The sequence below is a fragment of the Helianthus annuus genome, chromosome 6 (assembly GCF_002127325.2).
Source record: "Helianthus annuus cultivar XRQ/B chromosome 6, HanXRQr2.0-SUNRISE, whole genome shotgun sequence".
Classification (NCBI taxonomy): Eukaryota; Viridiplantae; Streptophyta; class Magnoliopsida; order Asterales; family Asteraceae; genus Helianthus; species Helianthus annuus.
The window spans coordinates 69,891,343-69,918,228 of NC_035438.2; the positions used below are offsets into that span (position 1 = coordinate 69,891,343).

The following is a 26,886-nucleotide window of genomic DNA, read 5'->3' on the forward strand; positions in this document are numbered from 1 at the left end:
GCTGATAAATGGCTTTTCGGTAGTAATCGTCTTTTCCAAACAGATTCTGAGCTCCACTAACTTCCCTGTTCTTGCACTCTCGCTTGAAATGACCTTTCTCCCTTCATCGAAAACTAGTAACTTTAGATTTATCAAAACCTAAAGTAGAAACGTGTGCATCAAGAAAGTCATTTCTCCCAGTAATAAGTTTGAATTTTTCAGCTCGTCTAAGAACACTTGCTAGACACCATTTAATATCCATTAATTCCATCTCTTCGGCGTCTATCTGATCGTAATCTTTCTTTGTGAGCATAGGATTCCTGATCCGACCTGCCACTAGACCTTCATAAGAGAGTAACACAGAACCAAGTAAAGCCATGTGGTCTTTAGCAGTTTCTTCAGAAAAACTTTGACCCTCTGGAAGTTTCAAAGCGATGTTGCACTGGATCACATAACCATTTCCTGTCTTTGTGCTCTGAGAATGGAAACTTGTAGTTGACTCTTTCGGATTGACACTCGGAAATGAAGAGAATCCACTGCTGCTTTTAGTTGAACTCTGATCAACCTGTTCTGTAGAATCCCCAGCACTAAATGCAGTCTGGATTTTAGGACTTCTCTCAGCCTCTGGAACCGGAACACTACCTTTGTAGTACATCTTTACATCCTGTTGATCACTTGGACTGTTCATCCTCGCAATCTTTTGCTGTTCCAAGTCCTGACTTTCAATCTTCTAAATAAACTGAGAAATCGTTAACCCATCATAAACCCCAGTATTTTTCAGAATCATCAAGTATGTTCCCCACTCTTTCTGTGGTACTGCATCGGCTAACTTGTCTACCCACTCTTCACAATCTTTTGTAATACTCAGCATTGACATAGATCGCACTAAGTGACAGTATCGCTCAATCAGTTTCTTCGTATCTTCTCCCGGTAGACTGCTGAACAGATCAAATCCTTTCTTGAGCAACGCCTTCTTGCTCTTAGTCATGTTCTCACTACCCTCAAATTTCACACGAAGAGCATCCCAAATTGATTTTGATGTTTTATCATGCTGAAGTAATATGAAGATGTCTTCTTTGATCGCTTGTTGAAGTAGACTGATCATCATCTTCTCGGCTTTGTACATATTCCGTTCTTGATCAGTAAACTCTGATAGCTCTTTGAGAACCTGCAAATCTGTTCGTGGTAACACATATTTCATCAGAATACATTTCCAAGACCTAAGATGGTTTGCCTGAACCCAGTTTTCGAATCTGTCTTTCCACCCGTAATATTCTTCGATACTCATTAGTTTCAGGGGCTTTTGTGTAGTTCCTGTCTCATTTTCCAAATTCATGGCTTGAGCAATGACAGCCGGAGTAGATGAAGTTGCAAACGCGTTGTAGAAATCGTTATCCATGATTTGGCAGCACATTTTTCAAAAATAGTAACTTTTGGGCGAAATTAACCAGATAATCTTTAGGAGCGAAATCACCAATGTACAGATTGGAGTGAAATCACCAGATTACACTCAGGAGCGAAATCAGAACAAAGCTTTTGGAGCGAAATTAGACTGAATGACAGCCTGGAGCGAAATCAGGCTTAATCTTGAGCGAAATCAGAAATGTGGAGCGAAATCATAACTTGTCTTGTTCGAGCGAAATCAGATTGAAGATCCATTTTGTCCATTTTTAGTCCGAATTTAGGTGTCAAACTTTCAGGGATTTGTCTTTGTCCAATTATCTATAGTCTATGAAATTTTGAGCAGGTTTTGACCGTTAAAACTTTCTGAAATGATGAAAGAAGGTGTAGAAGTAAGAAAACTTGATGAATTCCAGCTAATCTCTGCAGAACTCCTCCTCCTGAGCTCTGATACAACTTGTAGGATCGTTATGCTGACCCGAATGAGTCGTTCAGAGGAGTTTTGATCAATTACAGGTGCGGAAAACAAGTAATTGACTTAGAAACAGCTGATTCTTCACTTTTAACACTGATTGTATTGATTAGAACGCAAATACACTCAGTCTTCACACCGGCAGCACTTCGGCATGGAATACAAGACCTCCTTCTTACTGATTTCGCTCAGGATGACCTATATATAGGCCACCTGATTTCGCCCCAAAAAACACAAGACAACAGGAGCGAAATCAGCTAATGTGATTTCGGGCGAAATCACCTGAAAGACCCTCAGGAGCGAAATCAACATCTTAACTCACTAAACTTTCCTATTTTCTCGTACAACGTGCCCTAATCTATTGAATGTAATCTAAGACTCGATACAAGACGAAGTCGACAGATGTATGCACTAACAAGTCCTTGACGGCTCCAATCGTGAGGTATCTCAAAGAAGGACACATCCCAAAGGATGAGAATCCTAAGGCCTTTAGAATGAAGGTATCACGATTCACTATTATAAATAATGTTTTGTATAAGAAATCTCTTGCAGGACCATATCTGAGGTGCTTGGAGGATCCCGAACCCAAAGAAGTGCTTCAGGATATACACAAGGGGATTGTGGTAACCATACTGGGGGCAGGTTGTTATTCTCAACGGTATTAAGAACAGGATATGATTGGCCGACAATGAGGAAAGATGTTGCAGAATATGCTCGAAGATGTGACGCATGTCAAAGACACAGTAATATATTACATCAGCCTGCTGAACCATTGTATCCCATTGTTTCCCCTTGGCCATTCATGAAGTGGGGAATGGATATAGTAGGAAAATTGCCAAAGGCTCCAGGAGGGAAAGTCTTCATGCTAGCAATGACGGATTATTTCTCCAAGTGGGTTGAAGCTGAAGCCTTTGTCCAAGTTAGAGATCAAGAAGTGGTATCCTTCATAAAGAGGAATATCCTAACAAGATTTGGGGTACCAGCTGAGATAATTTGTGATAATGGTTCTCAGTTCATCAGCAAAAGAACTACTGATTTTTGCAAAAGTTGGGGAATTAAGATGGTCACGTCAACACCAGTGCATCCTCAAGCAAATGGACAAGCAGAATCCTCAAACAAGATAATCGTCAACAACTTAAAGATGAGGTTAGGTGCCAAGAAAGGAAAATGGGCAGAGGAATTACCCTTTGTCCTATGGGCTGATAGAACGATAGTGAAAAGTGCGACTGGTCAAACCCCATTTTCCTTAGTATTTGGAGCAGAAGCCGTGATCCCGACAGAAATGGTGATACCTACAGCGAGATCCAATCTCAGGGACCCTGAGCATAATCCTGATGCCCTTTGCCAGGAATTAGATACTACTGATGAAACAAGAAATGGGGCAAAGCTAAGGATGGCAGCATGTCAACAGAGGATATCCAGGGCATATAACAAGAATATAAGGACTAGGAGGTTCTAAGTTGGAGATTGGGTGTTAAGAAAAGCTTTTCAGAATACTACGAATCCTGCTGATGGAAAGTTGGCTCCAAAGTGGGAAGGACCCTATGAGATTGAATCAGAATCAGGAAAAGGAGCATATCGACTCAAGAATATGGAGGGGGATATGCTACCAAGATCCTGGAATGCTATACATCTAAAGCTCTATTTCAAGTGAGTTTGAAATTTAATTTCTAACTCAGGGTGGTATGAATTCTATCTCTTTTAATATGTTTAATATTATTTATTCTTTTGAACCCATTACTGACTTAAGCATCGGAGGGGTGTTAGCCAGGCTAACACCCACCTTAGCCTATGGTTGTTTTGCAGTATATGCTTTGGGATATAGCTCCAGGATACACACTCAGGATATTTCGAAAGACTAGAGGATTGACCCTCCTCTCTCACGTTTAAGGGATCCTGATCCCTTCACAGATTTAAAGGTATTCACCTTTCTCTCGAATTGGGTTTAAACACCCCGCCTAGAGCGCAAGTTATCCAGGGATAGTTCAAGATAGCAGGACCAGTCCATGTAAAAGTGGCTGACAATTTCGTTATTGTTGGCTATATCCTGGATCCTAAAGGTATATGAGGATTGATCACCCTCTCTCACGAAAGGGCATTTTCATACTCTCTAAGGTTTAAAGGTTTTCACCTTTCTAAGTCTTGGAGTTTATACACTCCCGCCTGTAGCGCATGAAAATTTGGGATTTTCCCAGGATACTTATGGGTTTATCCCCAGGAAACTAAGGATTTATCTCCAGTACATTTTAGGGTTTACCCCCTGTAACACAAGAACTGTTTAAACAGCTGGAACTGATGTTCAGAAAATTTCTAAGTGTTTAAAGACTTCATGCACAGGGTACATTCCTTCTGAGGCGATTGTATAAGGCTCAAAGGATCAAATTTGGACCTAGTGTACTAAGTATTTCGGACTGGGGACACCTAAGTGGAAAAAGTTGCAAAAGGGTTAGAGTTTGATAATAGGGTTACGCCCTATTCCTGGTATGATCATTCCTTTATAAACCCTATCCAAGTTATTTGAATTTCTGGAACTATGTTTGACAAAAACTTAAATATCCTGATTAGGATATATTCTTAGAATATATGTTCGAAGTATATTTTTAGGATATGTCTCAGGATATTTGGTTGGAATATTCAGGATATAATACTTGGGTTAAAAGCTAAAACGGTTTCTAATTAAACAAATGTTATCAAAACAAACATTGTAAAATGAAAATGAAATGTCCTTATTTCTTTAAAAACCTTATCTGAATTGTTTGAATTTTGAAAACCCTATTAGATGAAAGTCTTTATAGGATATTACCGAATATACTAATCAAGACCTTTTCGCAATATTTGGATAAGACAATGGAAATTATCACAGTAATTTTTGGATGCTGAAATTTAAACTAAACAATGTATAACAAAAAATTAAAAGGCAACAACAAGTAAGTCAAAATGGGGTTATATTATTAACATGTCAAAAGTTGTGCTTTTGGTTTCACCTCAAACCGAGGCCCATCCACCAAAAGCACTATTAGTTTCTAACCATATTTACACAACGGTTGAAGGTTTCATCTCAAACCGAGACCCATCTGCCTCCAACCGTTGTATTGTTCAAAACAGATTATACTAATTGATGACCAAGGGCTTCATACTGAAACCCAGGACCCATCCACCTTTGGTCATTATATTGTCTTAATGCAGGGAATGTAAATTGTTCAAAGACAGGAAAAGTAAATCGTTTAACAGACCACAACCATCAAATTTAAAAAGTGGGCTCCGGCCTTGGCACATACATCCATAATCGCCCACATCGCTGCACTTAAGGGGCAGCTCCCTCCTCCATCATGACCTCCTCAGCAGCATCCTCTCCAGCATTTGTCCCAGCATCACCAGCATCATCCTCTCCAGCGTTTGTCCCAGCATCACCACCAGCATCCTTTGAAGCACCAGCATCATGCACCTTCTCGACCACCTTGGCAGGCTCTTCCGTAGCATACTTTACAGGAGGCTCCACAGGATTACCCCCAAGATCTTTCAATTTCACCTCCCAAGCCTTGATGTTCCAAGAAGGGCACTCAAAGCCCAAGGCCATTGCCTCATAGGCCATTTTCAGTCTGGCCTGAAGAAGGGAGATGACAACAGAATTCTTGAGGCTCTCCCGGTATGAAGCCATAGCCTGCTCGTGTTGAACTTGGGCAGCATCGGACCTATCTTGAGCTTCGTGGGTGATCTTTTGGATGGCAGACTGATGCTCTTGGACCATTGCCTTGTATTTGGCTTCATAGTGTTCTGATTTGGCGATGGCAATCGCTGCTTGGTCCGCAATGGTGGCTTCGGCCTTTTTTAGCTTACTTTCTAGCATTACATTCGAGCCACAGGCGTCTTCATAGAGGAACACCAGGCGTTCAAGACCCTGCAAAATAAGGAAACAGGTATCAGCCTTAATTAACATTTCTAGTCAGCATATGGTGCAGGATATAGGTCAAGGATCTAACCTGGTTGAGGAAGCCTGTCATGAATTTGCTGGATTCTGTAAACCCGTGGTTCTCAAATGGGAACACATGAGGTGTAGCAGGATGGTCTGCCTCCTTCCTCTTTCGGGAGCTGGAGGCCCGGTTCCTGGATGCTGGAGGAGCTTTGGGAGCAGTAGCAGTCTTCGAACTACTAGGTTTCAGCGTGGCAGCTGGTTTCAGGTTGGATTCTTGCTTGATAGGTGCAAGGCTGGAGTAACTGTCCAACTCGTCGAGTTGGAAGCCTTCAAGGTTGATGACCGGCACTGTACAAAGGGAGAAATGTTTAATTTTTAACATTTATATTCTATAATCAATCTAATCATATACTTACCAGACATTTCTGAACTTGATTTTTGACTTGAGTTTGTGAGAGACAGGGAGAAGGTTCTTTCACTGGCAGGAAGTCGATAGATCTCTTTGATCCTGGGCTGCGATTCTGCACTTAGGGGTGCTAGGTCTCTGAAATTCATTGCACAAAATATTAGAATATCAGTCAAGGATATAGTTTAAGGATATATTTGGGGATATTCCTAAAATCCTAAGTCCTACCCTTGGTTAACCATCTAACTGGCAGGTCAAAACCCTTATCAATGGACTCCCTTTTAACGAAAAAGAACTTTCATTGCCACTGATCTTTGTTCTTAGTGGCCTTGAGAATTGGGGGGCCCTTGGAGGTGGAGAACAAAAGAAAGCGGTTGTTTCGATGCATAGGTCAGGGCAATGGCGAGATTTGATTTGGTTTAACACCATTAAAACTCGCCACACCATTGGCATAGTTTGAGCATAACTAAGGCCAGTAAGTTCGAAGAAACGAGAGATGAAAGGTGGGAATGGATATCGGATTCCCAAGGAAAAGGGATAGGCAAAGAAGCAGACCAACTCGTTTGATGATGCGTTTGATCGGACCTCCCTATCGAAAGGGCGAATGACCACTCCGGCAGGAAAGGAACCGGAATCTTTTAAGGCGGCGATATCAGCATTATTGAAGGTGTAAATCTCCTTTTCCGGTTCTCGGATGAGGTCTTGACTCACAAGGGTCGGGACCGGCTCGTTTGAACGTGATCTTTTTTGTGATGCCATGAGAGGTATCGACCAAAAAACTCAAAGAAAAGAAAAACAGAGCAGAAAGGAAGGAAATACCTGAGGAATAGCTTGGAAAGTAATGATCATGATGTTGAGCGAACCAACTATATAAGGGGCTGAGAATAGGGGTAAAGAGTAAATACCGCGTTGGAAGTTGCACCAAGTCACATCAAGCCTCGTTTCGGTTTAATTGCCTTGATCCGGGTGACAAAGTTTAAAATATATCCGTTTGAATTCAGAATTCCAACAAATATATTTTGGGGACAATTGTTATGGGCGGTTTTCTGAACATATATCCTGACTAATATTCTGGCTTTGATTGTTTATTTGTGATCAGGATACAGGATCGGGATATTGGTAACATCCTGATATGATATCCTGGTCATAACTGATTTAACCACGTGTAGATTGAAGGGTATGAGTCTCCAACATTCAAGTGGACTTCTTCTCCTCAAGACTCGGGCAAATCAGTTGGATAAGAGACGTTGAACCCGGAAGACGTGGACTGCAACGTTCATCTGTGGAATATTCGCCGGATCCCGGAATAGTAGGATAGTTGCTTTCTTTTTACTATAAAAGGGGATTGATCGGATCAGATTAGGGATACAATTTTTCGCACACTCTTTCTCTCTACTTGCAAACTCTCACAACGCACTAACACTTGTACTCGAATTGTATTGTAACACTTAGTTGATCCGCATCATATCCTGCACTGTATCCTTATATTTGAAGTAATAAAAGAACAAGGCAGCTGCGATTGTCAGCTCCCGAGGTTTTGTGCCGGCGATCTAGATTGATCAAGGGCTTTCCTCGTACTTCCTGTGTCACCCTTTACATTTTAGCTCATTGTTTGATCATAAATACAGCTCTATATCCTGAGTCGTATCCTGAAATGTTTTTGCAAACAACTTAATCAACATATTTTTAACACATTTCTTCAGCACACTACCTCACTTAACTAATTTGAGCACTTAATTGCTTCGGTAATTTTTGACCAAAACAATACTCAACCACGCTTTACAAGCCAACAGAGTTATATACTTGCATGTCACCTAGACATGCAAATGGCAAACAATGACTTAGTATTATTTACATGCGCCTGAAACATTGGCCTTTAATAAACACTATTTCAACTACGCTCACACAAAGACAGTAAATATTCTTTACTTATGAACTTTGAGCCGCACATACTTGCATATCACCTAGATATGCATACGGCAAATTCAGACTTAATGTTATTCACAAAAACATTAACTCACACAGGTTCAAGAATGCAAGCAGTAAAAAAGACTTGTACAAATTGAACAAAAAGATTACCTTTGTATTCCAAAAAATTTCTACACCTATGCGGTGCACAAGAAATTTACATAAGTTTTTCTACCATTTACATCAAAGAGGAAATCAAAATGAAAGACACGCAGGCCAACCTAGTCCTATTTTGTGCCACTAGTGCCCGCATCACCCTTTGCGTCACCAGCAACTTCCTCCTCCTCCTCTTCAGGATCAGGATACAATAACCGCAAGCGGTCCACGTAATCTTCCGCCTCCAAGCATTTATCAATGTCCTCAATGGCGGAAATGGACAGGTTGTTGTATGCCTCAACGGCTGCAGCATACCTCGCTTCGGTATCTACGCCATGGAACCCAGACCTTTCGTTAGTAAATTTGCTTTGGTACAAGGGGTTCATATGGCTAATGCATCGATTGTAACCAGCCTTGAATCCTGCCTCCTGCACGCGCTCCTTGAGCTCATTTACAGCAGCTGCGTTCTCAGGCGCGTTAAGAATGGTTCCAACAATCTGCAAAACACAAGTAACAAAGGTAAACAAAAGCAAAACCTAAAGGCAACAAAGGTACCGGTTACTTACATGCCCAATACCGTGATCACGCATCCAGTCATGGTCTACCTTAAGCTGATCCAGGGAAGAAATCAGGCTATCTCTTGCCTCAGCAGCCTCCCTCGCCCGCGCTTCAGCTTCAGTCGCACGGGCAGTGACATCCTCATGAATAGTCACTCGGCTCTGTACTTCAGCCTTTCAACAGCAAAGACAATACATGTATAAAAAGGCAATCAGTTATACTTTTAAAAGAAAAGGAAGCAGACTCAACTAGAATCGCGGTTCATACCTTAAGATCTTCAACAACTTTGTTCAAGTTGTTACGGTCAGCATCCGCCTCTGCAAGAACTTTGGCACCGCATGCCTCCGCCTCCTTGGCCTCCTTGGCAGCCGTTTCAGCTGCGGCCTTTTCCTTTACCAAAGCAGCATTCGCCGCCTTGAGATTGGTTACCTCCTGACGAACACGGTAAAGTTTTTCATTTTCTCGAGCGCAAGCTTCCCTCCAACCCTTGCGCTCATCAGAAAGCAACTTAGCAAGAGTAGAAACCTGTTTAAGGCCGGCAGTCGTGGCCCAAGCTTCAGTCTGTTTGTGCTTCTCAAAAGCAGCCTTCTCTCTTTCAAGCTACTCCGCACCCTCCCGAGCAGCCTTTGCCATCGACTCTGCCTCAGCCCGCAGGTGAGTGATTTCCTCCTCCTTGTGGCCCAGAACCTTGTAGTCTTCCAAAATAGCATTGGCCATTATGGAACTCCCAACAAGCATGGAGGAGAGTTGATTTATCCGGTTCTCAGGGGCAAACCACGGGCCCGAAGAACCTCGAACGGGGTGCCCAAACCACTCAAGATATCACTACAAGCGGAGGGACCATTCGAAATATCATCCCCTTGCATAATACTCCAAGGGGGACGATGGTAGTTCACACCCCGGTTCTCTGTATAAGTACGGTAATAGAACTCCAATGCAGACTCACCAGGCTGAATGGATGGTCCTTCAAAACCCGTACCCGCGGAGGCAGAACCAGAAGCCTTCTCGGCAGCAGGGGATTTTTGCTTTTCGGCATCAGCAAACTTCAGATTATCAATGTCCCACGGGGGAGTCAAATTGTCAGAAGAATCCACCATATCAAAGATGGTCTGACCCGTGGCCTTCTTCCCAGTATCCTCCGTTTGCACAGAGGCCGCGGTAACCACTTCGATGGAAGGGCTTCTTCTAAACTCCTTATTTTGTCCCGAGTCCGCGGCCGCGTCTCGCAGGGGAGAAGAACGAGCCTCAAAAAAGGAGAATGTCCCCTCAAGCGGTTCTACAACAAAGCAAAAACAACTAAGCTACAAGCTGAGAATGACAAACACTTGTAAACTTATGGTCTACTTACCGGTCACAACCGTAGGCTTTGGCTGCGTAACAGCAGTTGTCCGAGTCGTTCTCAACCTCGGACGTTTCCGCTCACCAGCACCAGTAACATCTCCTTTCCGCTTCTTCTCAACAGCAGGCTTAGCACCCGCGGCGGATCCACCTACAGCCGCACCACCACCTGGTACACCCAAACCCTCAAGGGTGTCAGACACTACCACGTAATCATCGTATTTGGGTAAACGAGTACGAGAGATACCTGCCACCTCCGGAACCAAAGGAGGAATAACAACCGACTCATGCGGTTTCTTCCCCCTGCGAAACTTCTTATCACCATGCTTCTCCATACGCTGTTTAGGAACACCAGTACCATCAGGGTCCCCTAAGGCCCCAAGGCTCCCTGCGTTTTACCCATAAACAATCAGTAAGGTTTAAAAAAACAAGAAAAGGAAAAAAATTTATTATACCTTTGCCTTGCGGCAACTCAACCGCCAGTGCGGCCTCCGCGGGCACCCGGAAGTTGTCACGGATGGTGACGTTGAACCCATCCTCATCATCCGCACAAGCAATCACCTCAACTTTACCCTTGAAGCCCGGGTCAAACATCCTCCAAAGGGGAGCATCCTCTGATAGTACATTCAAAAAACATGAGCAAACAAAGTTAAGGAAACATGAAACCGCACACGAAGAAGGGTACTTACCACCACTCTTCTCCCGCACAACAGGCCTCGCCTTCCGGTTTATCCTCTCCAGCACCATCCGCAACACCCACAGCTGCGAGTTGCTCAGTTTCGTCCACCAACGACCCATAAGTCCGCGAACCAGTCCACCGTATCCGCTTTAGGGAGACTGATGTTCTCCGATATGTTGGTGTCAGTTACGTTTCTCAACTGCAACCTCGCGGTAATGGCAGCAGACTTAACATAGAAAAACTTGGTTTTCCACTTCGTAAGACCCTTGGGAGGGGTCATCAACTTGGGACTTCCATCCCGTTGACGGAAGGAGAAGAACCCCATTGACACCGTCATCTGGTAAAACCGTCGGAAATCCCCGACAGTGGGCTCTATACCAAAAGCACGAAAGGTAAATTCAAAATTACGAATCCGAATCATGCCAAAAGGACTCACTTGGGAAATATGGAGTTTGTACCACTCCAAACCTTCAACGACGAACACCGTCAATGGCAACCGGAGATTGCAAACCCCGAAGAAATCAGCCCATAGGGTGACGTATCCCGCCGGGGCATCGGCGGCGGTATCACCTTCTTGTGGGTGAATGGCCCCAAACTCCGGCGGCATTTGAATATCCTTCATTAGGAACTCAAATGACGCCTTTGGCCACTTTAGCACTGGTAGTTGCTCCCCTGGAGCATCGCCTTCCTCCTCCGCCGCCGTCGCCGCCGGCGCCGGAGGGTCAAGGTTTTCACCCTCGGCAGTATGGGGATTGGATGGTTCAGCCATCGGAATGTAGAAGAAAGAAAATGGAAGATGAGTTCAAGAACTTCAGAAAACCCTCACAGGAAAAACAAAGGATTGATCGGAAAAGATGAAGGTTTTTTAACTTCTCTCACCGGAAATTTTTTGAAATTTCGAACAAGTGAGTGGAAACCGCAAACAGTTTCCCCTTTTATACTCATCGCAATTAATGCGGAACAGTAATCGAAACGTCTGTGTTAAAGGAACGAACCATGCGGCGACACGTGTACAGCGACCAGTCCGCTGACGGTTACCACGCGCGAGTAGCCGCCCACGCGCCTGACAACAGAGACTTTTACACTCCTGCTACAGTGCAGTGATTACCTCAGGCAGTGCAAACGTCCTTTCATTTCAGCACATGTCAGCCAAATCTCACCAACTTCCACCAACTCGCACGTGCGGTCTACAACGTTTAACAAAAAAACGACAACAATATCCAAAATGAAGCGGCATGCGGTATCTCTGGTATTCCGTACCATAACCCATACCGCATGTTGTTTTTTACATACCCCTCAAAAAGGCAAAAATATATATCTCTACATTATGTAAAGGGGTATAACCAATATCCGCATATACCCACGAGCACACGTGGAATATGCGGAGATGACACACACGAGCCCGTACAGGTGTGTCAGATACTCAGAACCAGCGTTGTTCTTTGGACTGCGAAAACCGCTTCTCAGGAACAGCAAACCGCATTATCTTGAAGTTCTTCAAGCTTCAAATCCCTCGTGTCCGGTTCACAACCACAGAGGGGACGCAAACAGCTCCTCCTTAAGGAAAAGGATAAGTATGATGCGCAACCGCACATCAGCAACCCTGACTCCTGATCCTTTAAGAGCCACATCAAAGAGAATCCTTCTTTTAAAGCGAGTCTTCTGTGACAAACCGCAGACACTCACGAGTAGCTGCGGCGGAACCCAACTCCGCGAACGGTAGCTACGGAAGAGCCACAACTAAGCCTTCTTGTGGTTGAGCAAAGCTACTTCCAGGAAAACTGATTTCCAACTAAGCGTGAAGGAAAATGGCTACAGAACAAAGGCGGACGAATTTCACCCAGATTCCTAAGTATCTAAGGTGATTTCCTTGAGCAACAAGCCAAGCAACAGTGGTAACAAGTCTGCTTATAACTCTGTTTGCCCACCTATGAGCTGCATAGAATAAACAATGGTGGGCACAACCATGCCTATGACCATGTTTATTTGACAATTATCCAGATTCACAATGTTCGACCAAACACGGCCAACAATGACGCAACTACCCCAAATTGTTCGACCAAACATGGCCAACAATGCAAAGGAACGAGGTAACCGCAAAGGGACGTGCGGTTACTTGAGAGCTAAACTAGAAGAACATGAACACCCCACAAAAGTAGGGATCATCATTGCATGTCCAGTTGATAAACATAAAGCGAAAGCAAGGCAACTTACAGCATTGCATCCGCTACCGCAGAGGTTACAACTAGAGTTGCGGCCACTGACATCTTCAGTTACAGTCTCAAAGGTTGGTTCGACACACCAACAGGTAGAAACCAACCCTGATGACATCAGAAAAACGTAGACCATACTACCGGATCAAAATCCTTGGCTGAGAATTCCGCATCAGACGGAACTTGCTCACCGGTACAGAAGAAATGTCACATGACTCTTCCGAATCCCCAGCTTGATTTACTTAAAGCAGGAGCCATCAGCATGGCCTAGAATCTTCTCCAAACTCCAATCTACCTTCTAGACACCATAGTCCAGTACTCCTCCCACATGCAACTTGCATGAGGAAGCAACACTAGACTGGGGGGACTTGAAGGGGTATGGTCCCAGATCTCGCACCAGCATGGCCGCGAGTGACCATTACCCTTATCAAAAAACCCCCACCAACAAGAACTTATCTGTGTCCGTGCGGGCACGCGCGAACACAACAGTCGAATCCAATCAGTCCAGCGATAGGAAGAAGACTTACCTTGTGTATGAAAATGGGTGTACGCATAGCGATGCGGCCTAGCACCGCGTCCTATGAACATTTTCGTCACGACAAGGGACCTGGACGACAGCAACAGTCACCACAAGTGGCGATGCGGCCTGGCACCGCATCCTGCAGTCTTCGCCAACATGAGAACGCGGAAACAACAGCAGTTACCGCAGACAGCGATGCGGCACAGCACTGCATCCTGCCCACAAGGCAAGTGGGACTGACACCACAGAGCAAGTGGCACCAATGACAGTCGTCTGTCAGCCCATACATAAGCAACAAACTGACACCGCAGTAGGACGTGACTTAACCTCCACAGCCGACAAGCCTGACACACCTGCATAAAGGCGGCGCGTCGTCAGTTTGACCACTCAACTATCCTCCTTCACTCCTTGGCTATAAATACCCATCCCAAACCAGGTTTGAGGTATCTCTTCACAACTCTCTCACAACTACATCTATCACACACTTTGCTTCACAAGCAAATTACTGATTCTCACCCCGAAGAGTGGTAACAAGGAGCACCCCCCACCCCTTCCTCCTTGTTACGAGTCACGGTGTGTTTTCCTTGTGCAGAAGACAGCCTAGCTGACGGTCCAGCCACCGATCATCGGAGAGAAGGGATTAACCCTACTTGACGAGACTAGTGAATTAACCTCCCTTGGCTAACCATTGTTTCATCAGACCCGAATTAGCTTAGTTTAGTTATGCCTTAAGGTTCCTTTGTAACCATATTATATGTTAGCATAACTCTCCGAGGTTATACTACATGGTCCCATAGAAATCTGAGTTATTTGCATGATTCCGTTAATATGCTTAAAAGTTGACTATTATGCCCTTATGTTATAAAAACGAGATTTTTGAAAATGGAAGAGGACAGAAAGCTTTATTACTGATATATAAGTATGTCACAAAAATTTGACATCAGTTTCTTGTCTCAAATTAAAGTTATGCAAGATATCGTAAAATGAAACTTTTTGTTAATTAAATTACATTTTTAGCATAAATCATATTTAAGCCCAATTTTTGGCACCAAACTTATTACCCACTGTTATGATATAATTTTTAGGGATTTTTGAAATTTTTGGTTAGATTTTATTCTGACCGTAACATAGAGTTCTTGTGTGAATCCGGTAATTGACGATAATGCCCTTTTCATTAATAAAATGAGATTTACATATCTTTAATATGCCAAACCTTTTCCTACTGATGTTATATGTTAAATAAAACATTTATAGCATTCAATACTGATCAAAACTTCAAAATTTTATAAACATCTTAAATATCTCAAATACCGACTTTTACGCTAATTTGGCGCAGAGTATGGTTTAAAACCATATTTAATGCCTAAGACTTGTTACCTACTGATTTTATAAATAAATTTTTAATCTTTAACAGTAAGTATAAGTCTTGAACTCAGATTTCCAAATTTGACCTTAAAAGCATATGTGAAATGACCAAAATGCCCCTACGGTGCATAGTTTGGCCATAAATGATAAACCTCACATATGTATGAGATCTTACTGATGTAACTTGATAAAATAAATATTTTTACTGAATATTTTAGACCAGAACCTCAGTTTGCTATTAAACCTCTTTTATAAACTTTAAAATGACCAAATTACCCTTTTCGGGACTTAAATTGGTTTAAATTCGTTTTGGGCATAATTAGTGATATCCTACTGATATAATATCATATTTAAATCATATTAACTTGTGAACCTTGTACATGACTCATCCGGTTACCCGTTAAGCTTATACGCGTTTGGTATGGTTTATGTAACTAGTTTGCATAAATTAGCCGAAACGGGTCAAACCTTATCATTTTTACTTCAAAATCCAGAATGTATTTAGTTTACCCATTTTATACAAGTCTCCAAACTTGTTGAGTCTAAGCTACATTCCAATCTGGTCATCGCTTAATCTTGCGTTTTGTACTGATGGGTAGTCCGTAGGACAACCCTTAAGTGGTATAAACGATATTAAAATCCTACATTTAATCGGGTAATTGTCTAGAATTAGATAACTACAGTTGTTTGTATTTTAGGTAGAAATGGAGCTTAAAATGGAAGGAATACGGAGAATAAATGAAAAAAAATCAATTATTGTAATTGAAGAATTAAGATGGTGACATGATAGAGGATGAAATTACGAGAACGTGGGCGAAAACGGCAAAGAAAACGGAGCTGAAACGAGAAAGTTATAAAGAAAACAAAATTGCTTGCTGAAGCCTAGCATAATTTACGGTAGCTAGCGTAATTTATGGTAGCCCCTGAAATGTTCCCATTTTCCACCGTAAACTAGTAGCTTTGCACCGTAACAACTTGAAGCCATCGTAAATTACGGTACCTACCGTAATTTACGGTAGGCCCTGACGCAAAATGTGTAACTGCCCCTTTTAATACCGTTTTCAAGTGTCTTTTCATATCTATCATCATTGGAAACGTTTCTCTGGAGTTCTTGGGCGAATTTTAGCTTGTGCAAGTGATTGGGAACATTTCTAAACATTTCGGTTTGTATTTTGATTCGTATGAACTTTGATTTTGTTGGAATGATGATTCACCGAACTATGTCCGGCTAAACTTTCGGTGATCATCTTAGGTGAAGGTTTCTATTATGACTTTTGTGTGTTGAAAATTATTTCTAGAATAATGAACTTGATTTATTTGCTATGTTTATTATGGTGCATGAATGTTTGATTGTAAATTGTTAATTGATGTTTTAATCCTAGTCTAAATCGTACGTTCTTGGTGTCGTTGAGAATCGAGATATCACGGGAAGAGTTAGGGTTGGATATTGGTTAATTGATCATCGGGTAACAACCTCGCGTTTATATAATCCGAGTACTTCGTTCCCTTTTATCACAACAAACGTTTATGCATGAGTTATGTCTATGTAACTCTTTCTAGTTGGATTTATGCACAGTTGTTAATGGAAACCGAAACCTAAGATGGTCATTTTCTCCTAATCTGTTAAACAACCAATTTTGATTTGCAATTAGTTAGTAATTTAGTTCTTATAACCAAACAATCCAAACTCGTGAATTTTAATTTCTACAAATTAGTTTAATTGTAGTTAATCCACAAAGCTATAGAATCAACACACTTTCCACAAACTCCCTGTGTTCGATACCCATTTGCTGCTATCTGTTAGTTGTAATTTGGATTAAATTTGCGTGTGACTACGACAACACGTCAAATTTTGGCGCCGTTGCCGGGGAGTAGTGCGCAACGTGTGTTATGTACCGTAAACCTTTCTTTAAAACTAACCGGTCTAAGTTACAACTTAAATAAGACCCGTTAGGAATCTAATAGGTTATTAAAACCTTCGTTCCAGATTAGGAGCCCAGTAAAAGCTATCTGCACTTGCTGATTAGAATATACGGCTGAGTATAATTTACATTTTTAGCTCAGGTAAATACTTTCAACTTATTTTCCCTTATACGGGCTTGGGATATGGTAAATTATTACCGCTTGGTCGGGTATTGAATATTTAATCTATTAGTGGTTAAATCATTGAGATAACCCGTTTTAATCTGTTTTGTTTGATACAAAGCATTTGGGGGTTAATATGACCGTGTCCTAAATATCCTCGGCTCATTCATTTGAAATGGCCACGACTTAAGCACGGGGTGTAGTCATACACCTGACAGTTGCGTATGTAAAACGGTATCTCACTCGTGAGGAAACTTCTTGTGGGTTTATACTAGTGGTGTGTCTATTAATCTTGTCCCGGCTCTTCTATTCCGGGCCCTGAACGTACGACAAATAACTAAATCTGTATACAAGATTATTTTATATAATTGTCCCAAGTTATAAAAGATTTTATGCCTTGTGCATCCAAACCAATTTATAAACACTTTTCAAAAGAGTCAGTTAATTGTATTTACCAGTGTAAACTGACGTATTTTTCAAAAAAGATTAAGTGCAGCCGTGCAGGTACTACGCGAAATGGGCTGGAAGCTCCTGAGTATTAGTTAAAGAGTCTTGCAAGCTCTTAATACTTAAAGTCTGTCGAACAATATTTTACTTTATATTTTAGATCCGCCCGTGGGTCCACATACAACCGTTTGTATAATATTTAATTATACTTTTCATTTCGGTTTGTATTAATAATTTCGTTCTAGACTTCCGTTGTGTATTAACTGTGATTAATTGACTATGATGATATCAACTACGTCACGATACTTCCCACCGGGCCCACCGGTAATACGTGGAAATATCGGGGTGTGACAGTGACCAAAGCTTGACCGCACACCCAAGGGTAAGCCGCACACTCAAATTTGGGCCGCACACTCTCGTAGAATTGGGGCAACAACGATTCAAGAAGTCGCAAGTGTTCTGTATTACGGAGTTTAGTAGCTTACAGATGGGGTAGCTCCCCATGGCATGATATAAATGAGTAATTTAACAACATAAGTTTTTGGAAATAAAAACTGGATAAACCGTGAATTCGCCAACTTTATGTTGACACCCTACTGCATGCTTTGCAGGTACTTAAGAACAACTCAGGAGCTTGCAGCGGAGGAGTGTAGTGGTCGTACTGAACCGATGTTAGGTTCTTGATATTATTTACGAACTTTTAAACTATTGTTTGAATTATTAAACTTATGCTTCCGTTGTTAAATTTAAACGTTGTTTCTAAACTTTGAACTTTGGACTTTAGTCACTAATCGTATTGGTAGTGATGTGTTACTGTAAAATAATTATTGTTCAATATGATGGGTGGCATGATCCTGGTCAGTCACACGCCTCGCGGTAGTACTCTGCTTGTGGAAAATGAGGGTGTGACCCCAACAAAACCCCACATTTTCTCTCAAATGAGCCAAATGCAATCCATGCAACAAATGAAATCCTTGCAACAAATGCTAATGCGAAACCCGTTCAACTCACAATTTTAATCGCAACCACAACCTTCACCGTCACCGATAGAATCGTCTACCCAACCACAACCCGTAGAAGATGAAGTTGAAGAATGTGTTCCGGAGACGCAACCCCAATCCTCGAAACGGAAAAAAAGGAAGCAAGTGGCGCGTCTAACCGGTGATCAACCTTCGAGAGCCAAGTCACAATCTTTGTCAAAGATCGAGGAGGAGGCGTTAGCTAAGGCGTGGATTAGCACGTCAAAAAGTCCCATTGTTAGTATATAAAAATATATAAATTTTACATATATTAATATATAGCTTTTGTTACATGGTAACAACCAAACCGGCGATAGTTTTTGGAAAGAAATATTATCAAAGTTCTATGCGACTATGGAACAAGGTCATTATCGCGATCTCGATTCCATCGCTTCAAAGTGGCGAAAGATGAATCCGGCCGTGAACCGATTTGCCGGGATATATAATAATTTATATGTTAATCGCTGTAGTGGGCAGAGTGAAGAAGATGTTTTTAAAGAGGCGATGCGTAGATACGAAGATGAGCATCGGGTCATTTTCCCACACGCCCGGGCATGGGAGGTTATGCGAATCAATAAGAAGTGGGCACCAGTTCCAAACGAGGTTGAAAGCGCTAAACGAACAAAAACCTCGGAGAATGGAAGTTATAGTGCAGGGGGCTCGGACACACGATGCCAAAAAAATATAAACGACGATTTGGAATTTGACGAAGAAGAGCACGTAGTTTGAGAGGAGGTACGTCCACCGGGCAGGGACAAAGCCCTAAAGGCAGCGGCTGCAAGAAAACAAGCCCCAACGGGGGGCGGTTCGAAAATGGACGACTTGATGGCCCAGTTCAACGCATACACCGAGGTCACAGCCCAAAAGGCACAAGCGAAGCAACGTGAAGCGGACGAACGGATTTGGCTGAAGCAAGAAAAGAACGATTTAAAAGAATGAGAGATAATGACAACCGATATCAACTCGTATTCGGAAGAAGACCGTCCAGTTTTGCGTAAAATGAAAGAAAAGATCGCTAAAAATGGAATTCTTAGGATTTTTTATTTTTACCAATCCAGTATTTTTTTTTAAGTTATGTTTTTTTTAAGTTATGTAATGTTTGCTTTTTAATATTAATGATTTTATTTTATTACGTATTAAATGTAAAAAAAACATGTTGAATTTTTAAGGAAAAAAAATTAAATAAGTGAGGGATGCTCATCCTCCATTTCCCTTGGTCCATCCTTGGAGGGACATTCTCCTTGGATGTTGACATGGCGATGACGTGGAGGGGCATCCTACAAGGACTTGTCTCCTCCATACCGAGTCACCGAGTATCCTTATAGCCTTAGATTATTTTCGTCTATGATTAGTGGCGGATCTAGCTCAAAAATTCAGGGGTATCTCAAAAAAAATAGGATCAGAGGTATCCTTTATATAACGGAGACGAGGTTGAAAGTTATTTTTACACTACGGAAACGAGGTTGAAAGTTATTTTTACACAACGGAGACAAGGTCGTGGGGTAGCCCGTACTACCCCTGCTAACTCTCTAACTCCGCCCCTGTCTATGATCATTGATAATTTAATCAACCAGTATTGACACTCATTGTTAAATTATCAATGGATAATCTCTTCCTATTGGTTAGTGCGACACAACTAGTCATTGTAACTCGGCGCATGTCAACATAACGTAATTGCTCAACATAATGTAGTGTTAGTGTAGATTATCGTAAGACAACTCAACTTTCATTAGTTCATAATACGATTCAGCAAAGCCAAAGCCGAGTGTACAAGTCAAAGCTTTGGTTCAATATACTTGCTTACATGTTGGGAGTCTGAATTACTAAGTTATCATGACTAAACTTTTGAACAACTTGCATAATATATACATCATATGTTCCAAATTTTAATTTCAAGTCATCTTGACTCATCATATAACTACTATAGACAAGTCGAGTAACATATAGTACTTGAGTAATATGTCAAGGACATTCGGTAATCTAAAGGTAACTATTTCACTTCTTACCTACTTTAAAGATAATGAACGGTCCAAATCGCTTTGGACCACACATTCCTTATATTATTCTTAAACTCCTCTCATGTCATTTCCACGGGTTCAAACTTCAATACAAGTTATTTAATATATTTATTTCATATATCATGTAGTTTTATAAAATCTAGAGCTAAATGTTATTTTAGTCCCTGTGGTTTGGGCAATTTTCTAGTTTAGTCCAAATGTTTTATTTTTCACCTATGGGTTCAAAACAGTTTCACCATTGCCATTTTAGTCGACCGGGTTAACTTCATCCATTTTTTCTGTTAACGAGAAGGACAATTCAATCATTTTATATGGCCGAGTTGCCCTTCTTGTTAATAGAATTACATTAAAATGACTGAATTGGCCTTCTCGTTAACAGAAAAAATGGATGAAGTTAACCCAGTGGACTAAAATGGCAACGGTGAAACCTTTTTGGACCCACAGACGAAAAATGAAACTTTTGGACTAAACTAGCAAAATGACCAAAACCACAAGGACTAAAATGACATTTAACTCTAAAATCTATGTTATCTAATACTAATAAAAGGGTAACCTTAATGCCAAATGCCATTCTCTTATAAAAAGTATTTCACCAAAATGCCATGTGGCAATTTATTATGCTACCTCAAATATATAATAAATAATAAGTAAATTAATATAAAAACAATTAAATGATTGAATTTAATATATATTAGAAATAATCTTATATTCATAATCATATCTATTGAATATTCTTAATTCTTAATAATTAATATTAGTTATCTACTTACCCATACTTTAATATAATATCTCTACTTTAATAAATAAAGACATATTTATCAAAAGAAGATGTAATAACCAAAAATTTATACACCTATCACTATTTGACGTATCCAAAAAATTTAAAACCTTATCATGTTTATAATTTGTTATTATCGTTCTCACAGATGTTAAAGATAAGTATAAACAGTATATATATATATATATATATATATATATATAGGGTAGGGATATGGTAAAAAGTGTCTAAAATGTGAGAAGGGTAAGAAGTGTTTTAAACATTGGATATTTGATCTAATGGTTGAGATCAATAGGGTATAAAAATGTAAATTGTGTTTTAATTAGAAGGACCTTATGTAAAATTGATGGGCAATAGTGACTTTTTCAACGTTTCAAATATGGTACCCGTTTCAAAACCCCCATCAATCTCCTAAAAATCAGCGAATTTATGGTAACCGTTTCAAAACCCCCATCAATCTCCTAAAAATCGGCGAATATCTCGTATTGAAATAAATTCTTCGATTTTCTTCACAACAACTTTTATAACACTATAAGAACAGTATATTACATGATAAAACACTATAGGAAGATATAACACTATATGTTTACTGTAAGACACCATACATAAATAAAACATTGTTGATGGGGTTAAAACACTATGAAAAGGAACAGTATATTACATGATAAAACACTATAGGAAGATATAACACTATCTGTTTACTATAAGACACTATACAGAATAAAACACTATTTATGGGGATAAAACACTATGAAAGGAACAATATATTACATGATAAAACACTATAGAAATGTATAACACTATCTGTTTACTGTAAGACACTATATAGAATAAAACACTATTGATGGGGATAAAACACTATGAAAAGGAGATTAAAAATGGCCTGTACATAATATAACACTATTGACTGGGGAATATAACACTAAAACAAGAACTTACCGTAAACAATTAAATGTATATCTCATCGCCAGTTTTTGGCAGTTATCTTTGGAAATCAATTAATTGATAATAATGGAAAATTACTAATACACCCTTTTGAATTAATTAAGATAAAGGACACTTGTTATTCCCAAATTATTTCTTACACTTCTCACAAAAGTCTCACTTTGTACACGATCCTCTACCTATATATATATATGTTTAACAGATATAATTTTAGATCATGAACTAATTCCATTCCATCTTCTACTTTGATAACACTTAATAAAATAAGAAAATATTAATTTGAAATAAAATATAGTATGTATTTGTATTCAAAAACAAAATTCTTACTTCGTAAACGCATCATTTAAAATATTAAAATTTAAAATATTTAAAATGAGTAATGTTATATTTTCTTTAAGTTCGTATGTATAGTTCATATTAGTGTTATATGTATTCATATTAAAATTTATATTTATGATGTGTGATGCAAGAAATAATATGAAATATAAAAAATAGTTTAAAACCTGTAATGGTTATGTCCTTCAAACGCAACCAACCTCAACAATAACATATTTATTTAAAAAAAAAAAACTCATTCAAGTTTATATAAATAAAAAACACATTTATTTTCCCAAATAACTCGATCAACTCCATGTGTGTATCCTAAAACCCATGTAATACATGGGTCTATAAACTAGTACTTAAATATAAATCTGTGTCCCCTAATCATATTTGTATAACTCTATTAAAAAAACTAAGTAAATACACTTAACTTTAAACAAATCCATCCTTCATTATATAAAATCCCAAATTCACCACCAACCATTCATGTACATGTGATCAATCAAACTTTGCTCTTTGACCAACCCATGTGTTCTCAAAATTAATATAGAAATTTATGACTTCACAGTTATTTAATACCTCCAATGACAAATTGACACGTATAAGATTGGGTACACTCATTTTCCTATTTGTAAATCCAAAAATAAAATTAAATAAATAAAGCAGTAAAAATTAAATTAAATTAAACAAACTAGTAAAATGTAACATCTTCACCATTATATAAATCATCACATGCATCCTCACATGGTTTACTTCTTACAACCACCTTCTTCCGGTACCTCTTCAGCAACCACCACCGCCGCCCGCCACCACCGCTGCCGCCACCACCACCACCGCCATCGTCTTACCATAATAAGAAAACTTGTTTTTAAAAAATGGCAAGCAAGCATAAGAAAGGAGTAATGCTGCACGTGTACAAACTAGACACCGGAGGCCACCACCCTCCACCGCCACCCAAGAAAGGCGGTTCCCGGAGTTGGGGACTACTAAAAAGATCGAAAACCTACCGGGAATCCGACCTGAATTATGAGAAAGAAGAAAAGAAAGAAGTAATTCAAGAATCCACAAGAAAATCTGTTTCGGTTATTGAGGGAGGGAGGAACTCAATCTCGTTAATGGAGTTTGGGGGGCGGAGATCGGTGGGGAACACGGCGGAGATGAGCGTGGGACCGGTAGCGGCTTTACTGCAAGTGAGGGTTTTGGTGACGGACATGCCGGCCTTCATGCAAATACATGCATTTCGGTGTGCTAGACAAACGTATGATAGTTTAGAGAAATTTAGCCCTAAACAAATTGCACTTAACTTAAAAAAGGTATGTATGTTTTCCTTATTCTTTTTTATTAACTAATTAATTAATTGATGTAAAATATAAAATATGTAAGAAAATAACAACTTTGGTTTTCAGTTTTATGTTTCCTTGGTTTTTTATTAATAGTTGATACAAAATAATTTCATAAAGTTAAATGTCATTTTAGTCTCCTCATTCGCATTGGCGAAGCTTTCCCCCCCCCCCCCCCTTCTAATTTTTTCGAAACCGGAGGGGCAGAAACGTAAATACCTAAAAGATTTCTATACGAAAGTACTATTCATAACACTACGCGCCGAAAAGTTCGAGGGGTCGGACGCCCCTCAGACTAAGCCTAAGCTGCGCCCTTGCTAATTCGCTAACTAAACCAGTATACATAGTTATTAATATGTAATTAATAATAAGTGTATTGTCATATTTTATGTTTCCTTAATCTTTTTGGTATTTAGTGATCCAAAGTACACTGTATTACGTAATTAAATAATAACCCTTTTATGTTTCCTTAACTTCTATTTTCATTAACTTATATGAAAAGTTATTGCATCATGTAATTTATAATAATTTTAGTTTTATATTTTTTTTGTTTCCGTTACTATTTATTAATAAATGATAATGATAATGATAATTATATATTTTAAGTTTTGTTAATTTGTTTATAATTAGTTGACATAAAACAAATAAAGTTTAGAACTTGGCCTCTCTAGAGGTCGTCAGTTCAAAACCGAGCCGAACCAGGTTTTACCGCAGTGGGTCTTCGGGCAGCGGGTTTTCCTTGAAACTGGTGGCTTGGTGGCTCGGGTATACATCCAATTATGACCGTTATGTAAGGGGATGCATTTGCTCGATTGAGGGCATCCAAAGATGCTTATCCGGTGCTTTAGTTGGCCGTTCAAACAAAATTAAGTAATTAAATAATATGTTTAATAAATGTTATATTTTATGTTCCCAACTTAAAATACATCACACATTTAATATGATATGGATCTTGCTCAGTATAGCCCCATGTGCTTTGTGTTTGTTTTTTAGTGACAGTTTGCATTAGCTTTCGGCCTCCTACCATTATGGCATGGCTATTTAATTATAACTATTTATGTCGTATTTATCATATAACTTTTTTTTATAATATTTTGATTATGAGATTTCATATGTCTTATGTCCTAATTATTTTCTTATAGATTTATTGTAAATTTTGACATAAACGTTATGTCATTATTTTTGTATAACTTTACAAAAAGTTCAAGTTACTAAGACCGTGGGGTATGGTGGGGCTTGGGTTGGGCATTGGTTGATACGTGGAATGGGAAAAAAAACCCACGCCCATGGGGTATGGTGGGGCTTGGGTTGGGGGCATGAGTTGACACATGGCCATTGAGAGCCCGCCATGTCACCTTGCTAGCCCGCCCCACGTCCGGATTGAAAGCCAAGCCCCAAGGGGCCACGCCCAAACCCAAGCCCCAACCCAAGCCCCCGGGATGGTGGCTTGGGCGTTTTCCCCCAACCCACGCCCCAACCCAAGCCCCATACCCCATGGCCTAAAGTCTAAATAAATTTGTTTTTTATCATATAAATTCGAAGATTAAATTACGTTTTTGGCCCCTGTGGTTATATCACTTTTACTATATTAACCCAAAATAAGAATTTTTAACTATAACTAACCATTTTGGCCCCTAAGTCTAGAGATCATGGGGGCCAAAATGGTTAGTTATAGAGACTATGGGGGCCAAAAAGGTTAGACTTAGGGGCCAAAATGGTTAGTTATAGAGACCATGGGGGCAGATATGTTAAAAATTCTTATTTTGGGCTAATACAGTAAAAGTGATATAACCACAGGGGCCAAAAACGTAATTTACTCAAATTCGAAACTGGCCACCAAGTATTCGTGTGCATGTGATAAAACTTTGGTTTTAACCAACCCATACGTGTACAAAGTTAAATGATTTTAATTTGAATAAATTATTTATATACATGGATATAAATAGTTTTTTTTTTTTTTTAATTGTGTGTGGCAGGAATTTGACAAGGTGTATGGGCCGGCCTGGCATTGCATTGTAGGCTCTAATTTTGGATCATTTGTGACCCATGCAACCGGGTGTTTTCTCTATTTCTCCATGGAAAAATTGTATATTTTAGTTTTTAAAACAAAAGTTAAAAAAAGTGTAAATTAATTTATACTAAGATGATTCTTTTTAAATAGCCTATGAAGTATCAAAACTGTATTTACATACTTTTTTACTTTAGTTCATCATTGTTGCGTAACTATTAGTTTGTTTGAAACTTCTTCTTTTTCACATTACTTGTTATGTTTATATATTTGAAAAGTAAGGACCAAAGATACAATGGATGATGATGATTATTACTTGAAGATTTTTGTTTTATTTTTTATATTGTCGAATGTTATTTAGTTTCCTTAACAACTTATATTTTCAAAACCATTTCTTTTTAGATTTTGATGTAACTTATATAAAATAAAATGCTCTTATTTTATGTAAGCACTAACAATAACACCAAAAGTCAAATTGAACCAAAAGTGATGGAAACAATAGAAAACTAGAAAAGTCAAGTGATAGCCTTATAATCCATAATCGTGATGGCTTTGGTAGGCTTTCCTTGTATCTAAAATCTAACATGTAATTTTTTACCAACCAAATATATGATTTTATGAGATTTCAAATCTCACGAATCAACATAACCTTCATGACATAAACTAGGAAAAATTACAAGTTTTGTCTTTTATCTTTATACTATTTTTCAGACGGTGTCCTTTTTAACGAAATTTGACAGGCGGTGTCCTTACTAGGTATTTTGTTGCAGGTTTAGTCCTTTACACCCAACCCAGTTAAAAAACCCTATTAATTGTTGACAGGTGGTGTCCTTTATTAGGTATTTTGTTGCAAGTTTAGTCCTTTACCTAGGTATTTTGTTGCAAGTTTAGTCCTTTACACCCAACAATTAACAGGGTTTTTTTTAACTGGGTTGGGTGTAAAGGACTAAACTTGCAACAAAATACCTAGTAAATGACACCGTCTGTCAACATTCGTTAAAAAAGACACTGCCTGAA

The 26,886-nt window shown here is 39.6% G+C and overlaps 1 protein-coding gene across 1 annotated transcript; it reads left to right on the forward strand.

Moving 5' to 3' along the window:
- The first annotated feature begins 23,258 nt into the window (after positions 1–23,258).
- LOC110865614 lies at positions 23,259–26,102 on the forward strand. The gene is made up of 2 exons (XM_022114931.2): positions 23,259–23,834; positions 25,838–26,102. The coding sequence occupies exons 1-2, from the start codon at positions 23,397–23,399 to the stop codon at positions 25,991–25,993; spliced, it is 594 nt and encodes a 197-aa protein (XP_021970623.1). The 5' UTR covers positions 23,259–23,396; the 3' UTR covers positions 25,994–26,102.
- Positions 26,103–26,886: the final 784 nt, after the last annotated feature.

Excerpts from the sequence above, each read along its gene's own strand:
- LOC110865614 (XM_022114931.2), top strand. The coding sequence starts at position 23,397 with ATGGCAAGCAAGCATAAGAAAGGAGTAATGCTGCACGTGTACAAACTA. Across the intron at positions 23,835-25,837 it reads TTGCACTTAACTTAAAAAAG|GAATTTGACAAGGTGTATGG; the intron begins GTATGTATGTTT and ends TGTGTGTGGCAG.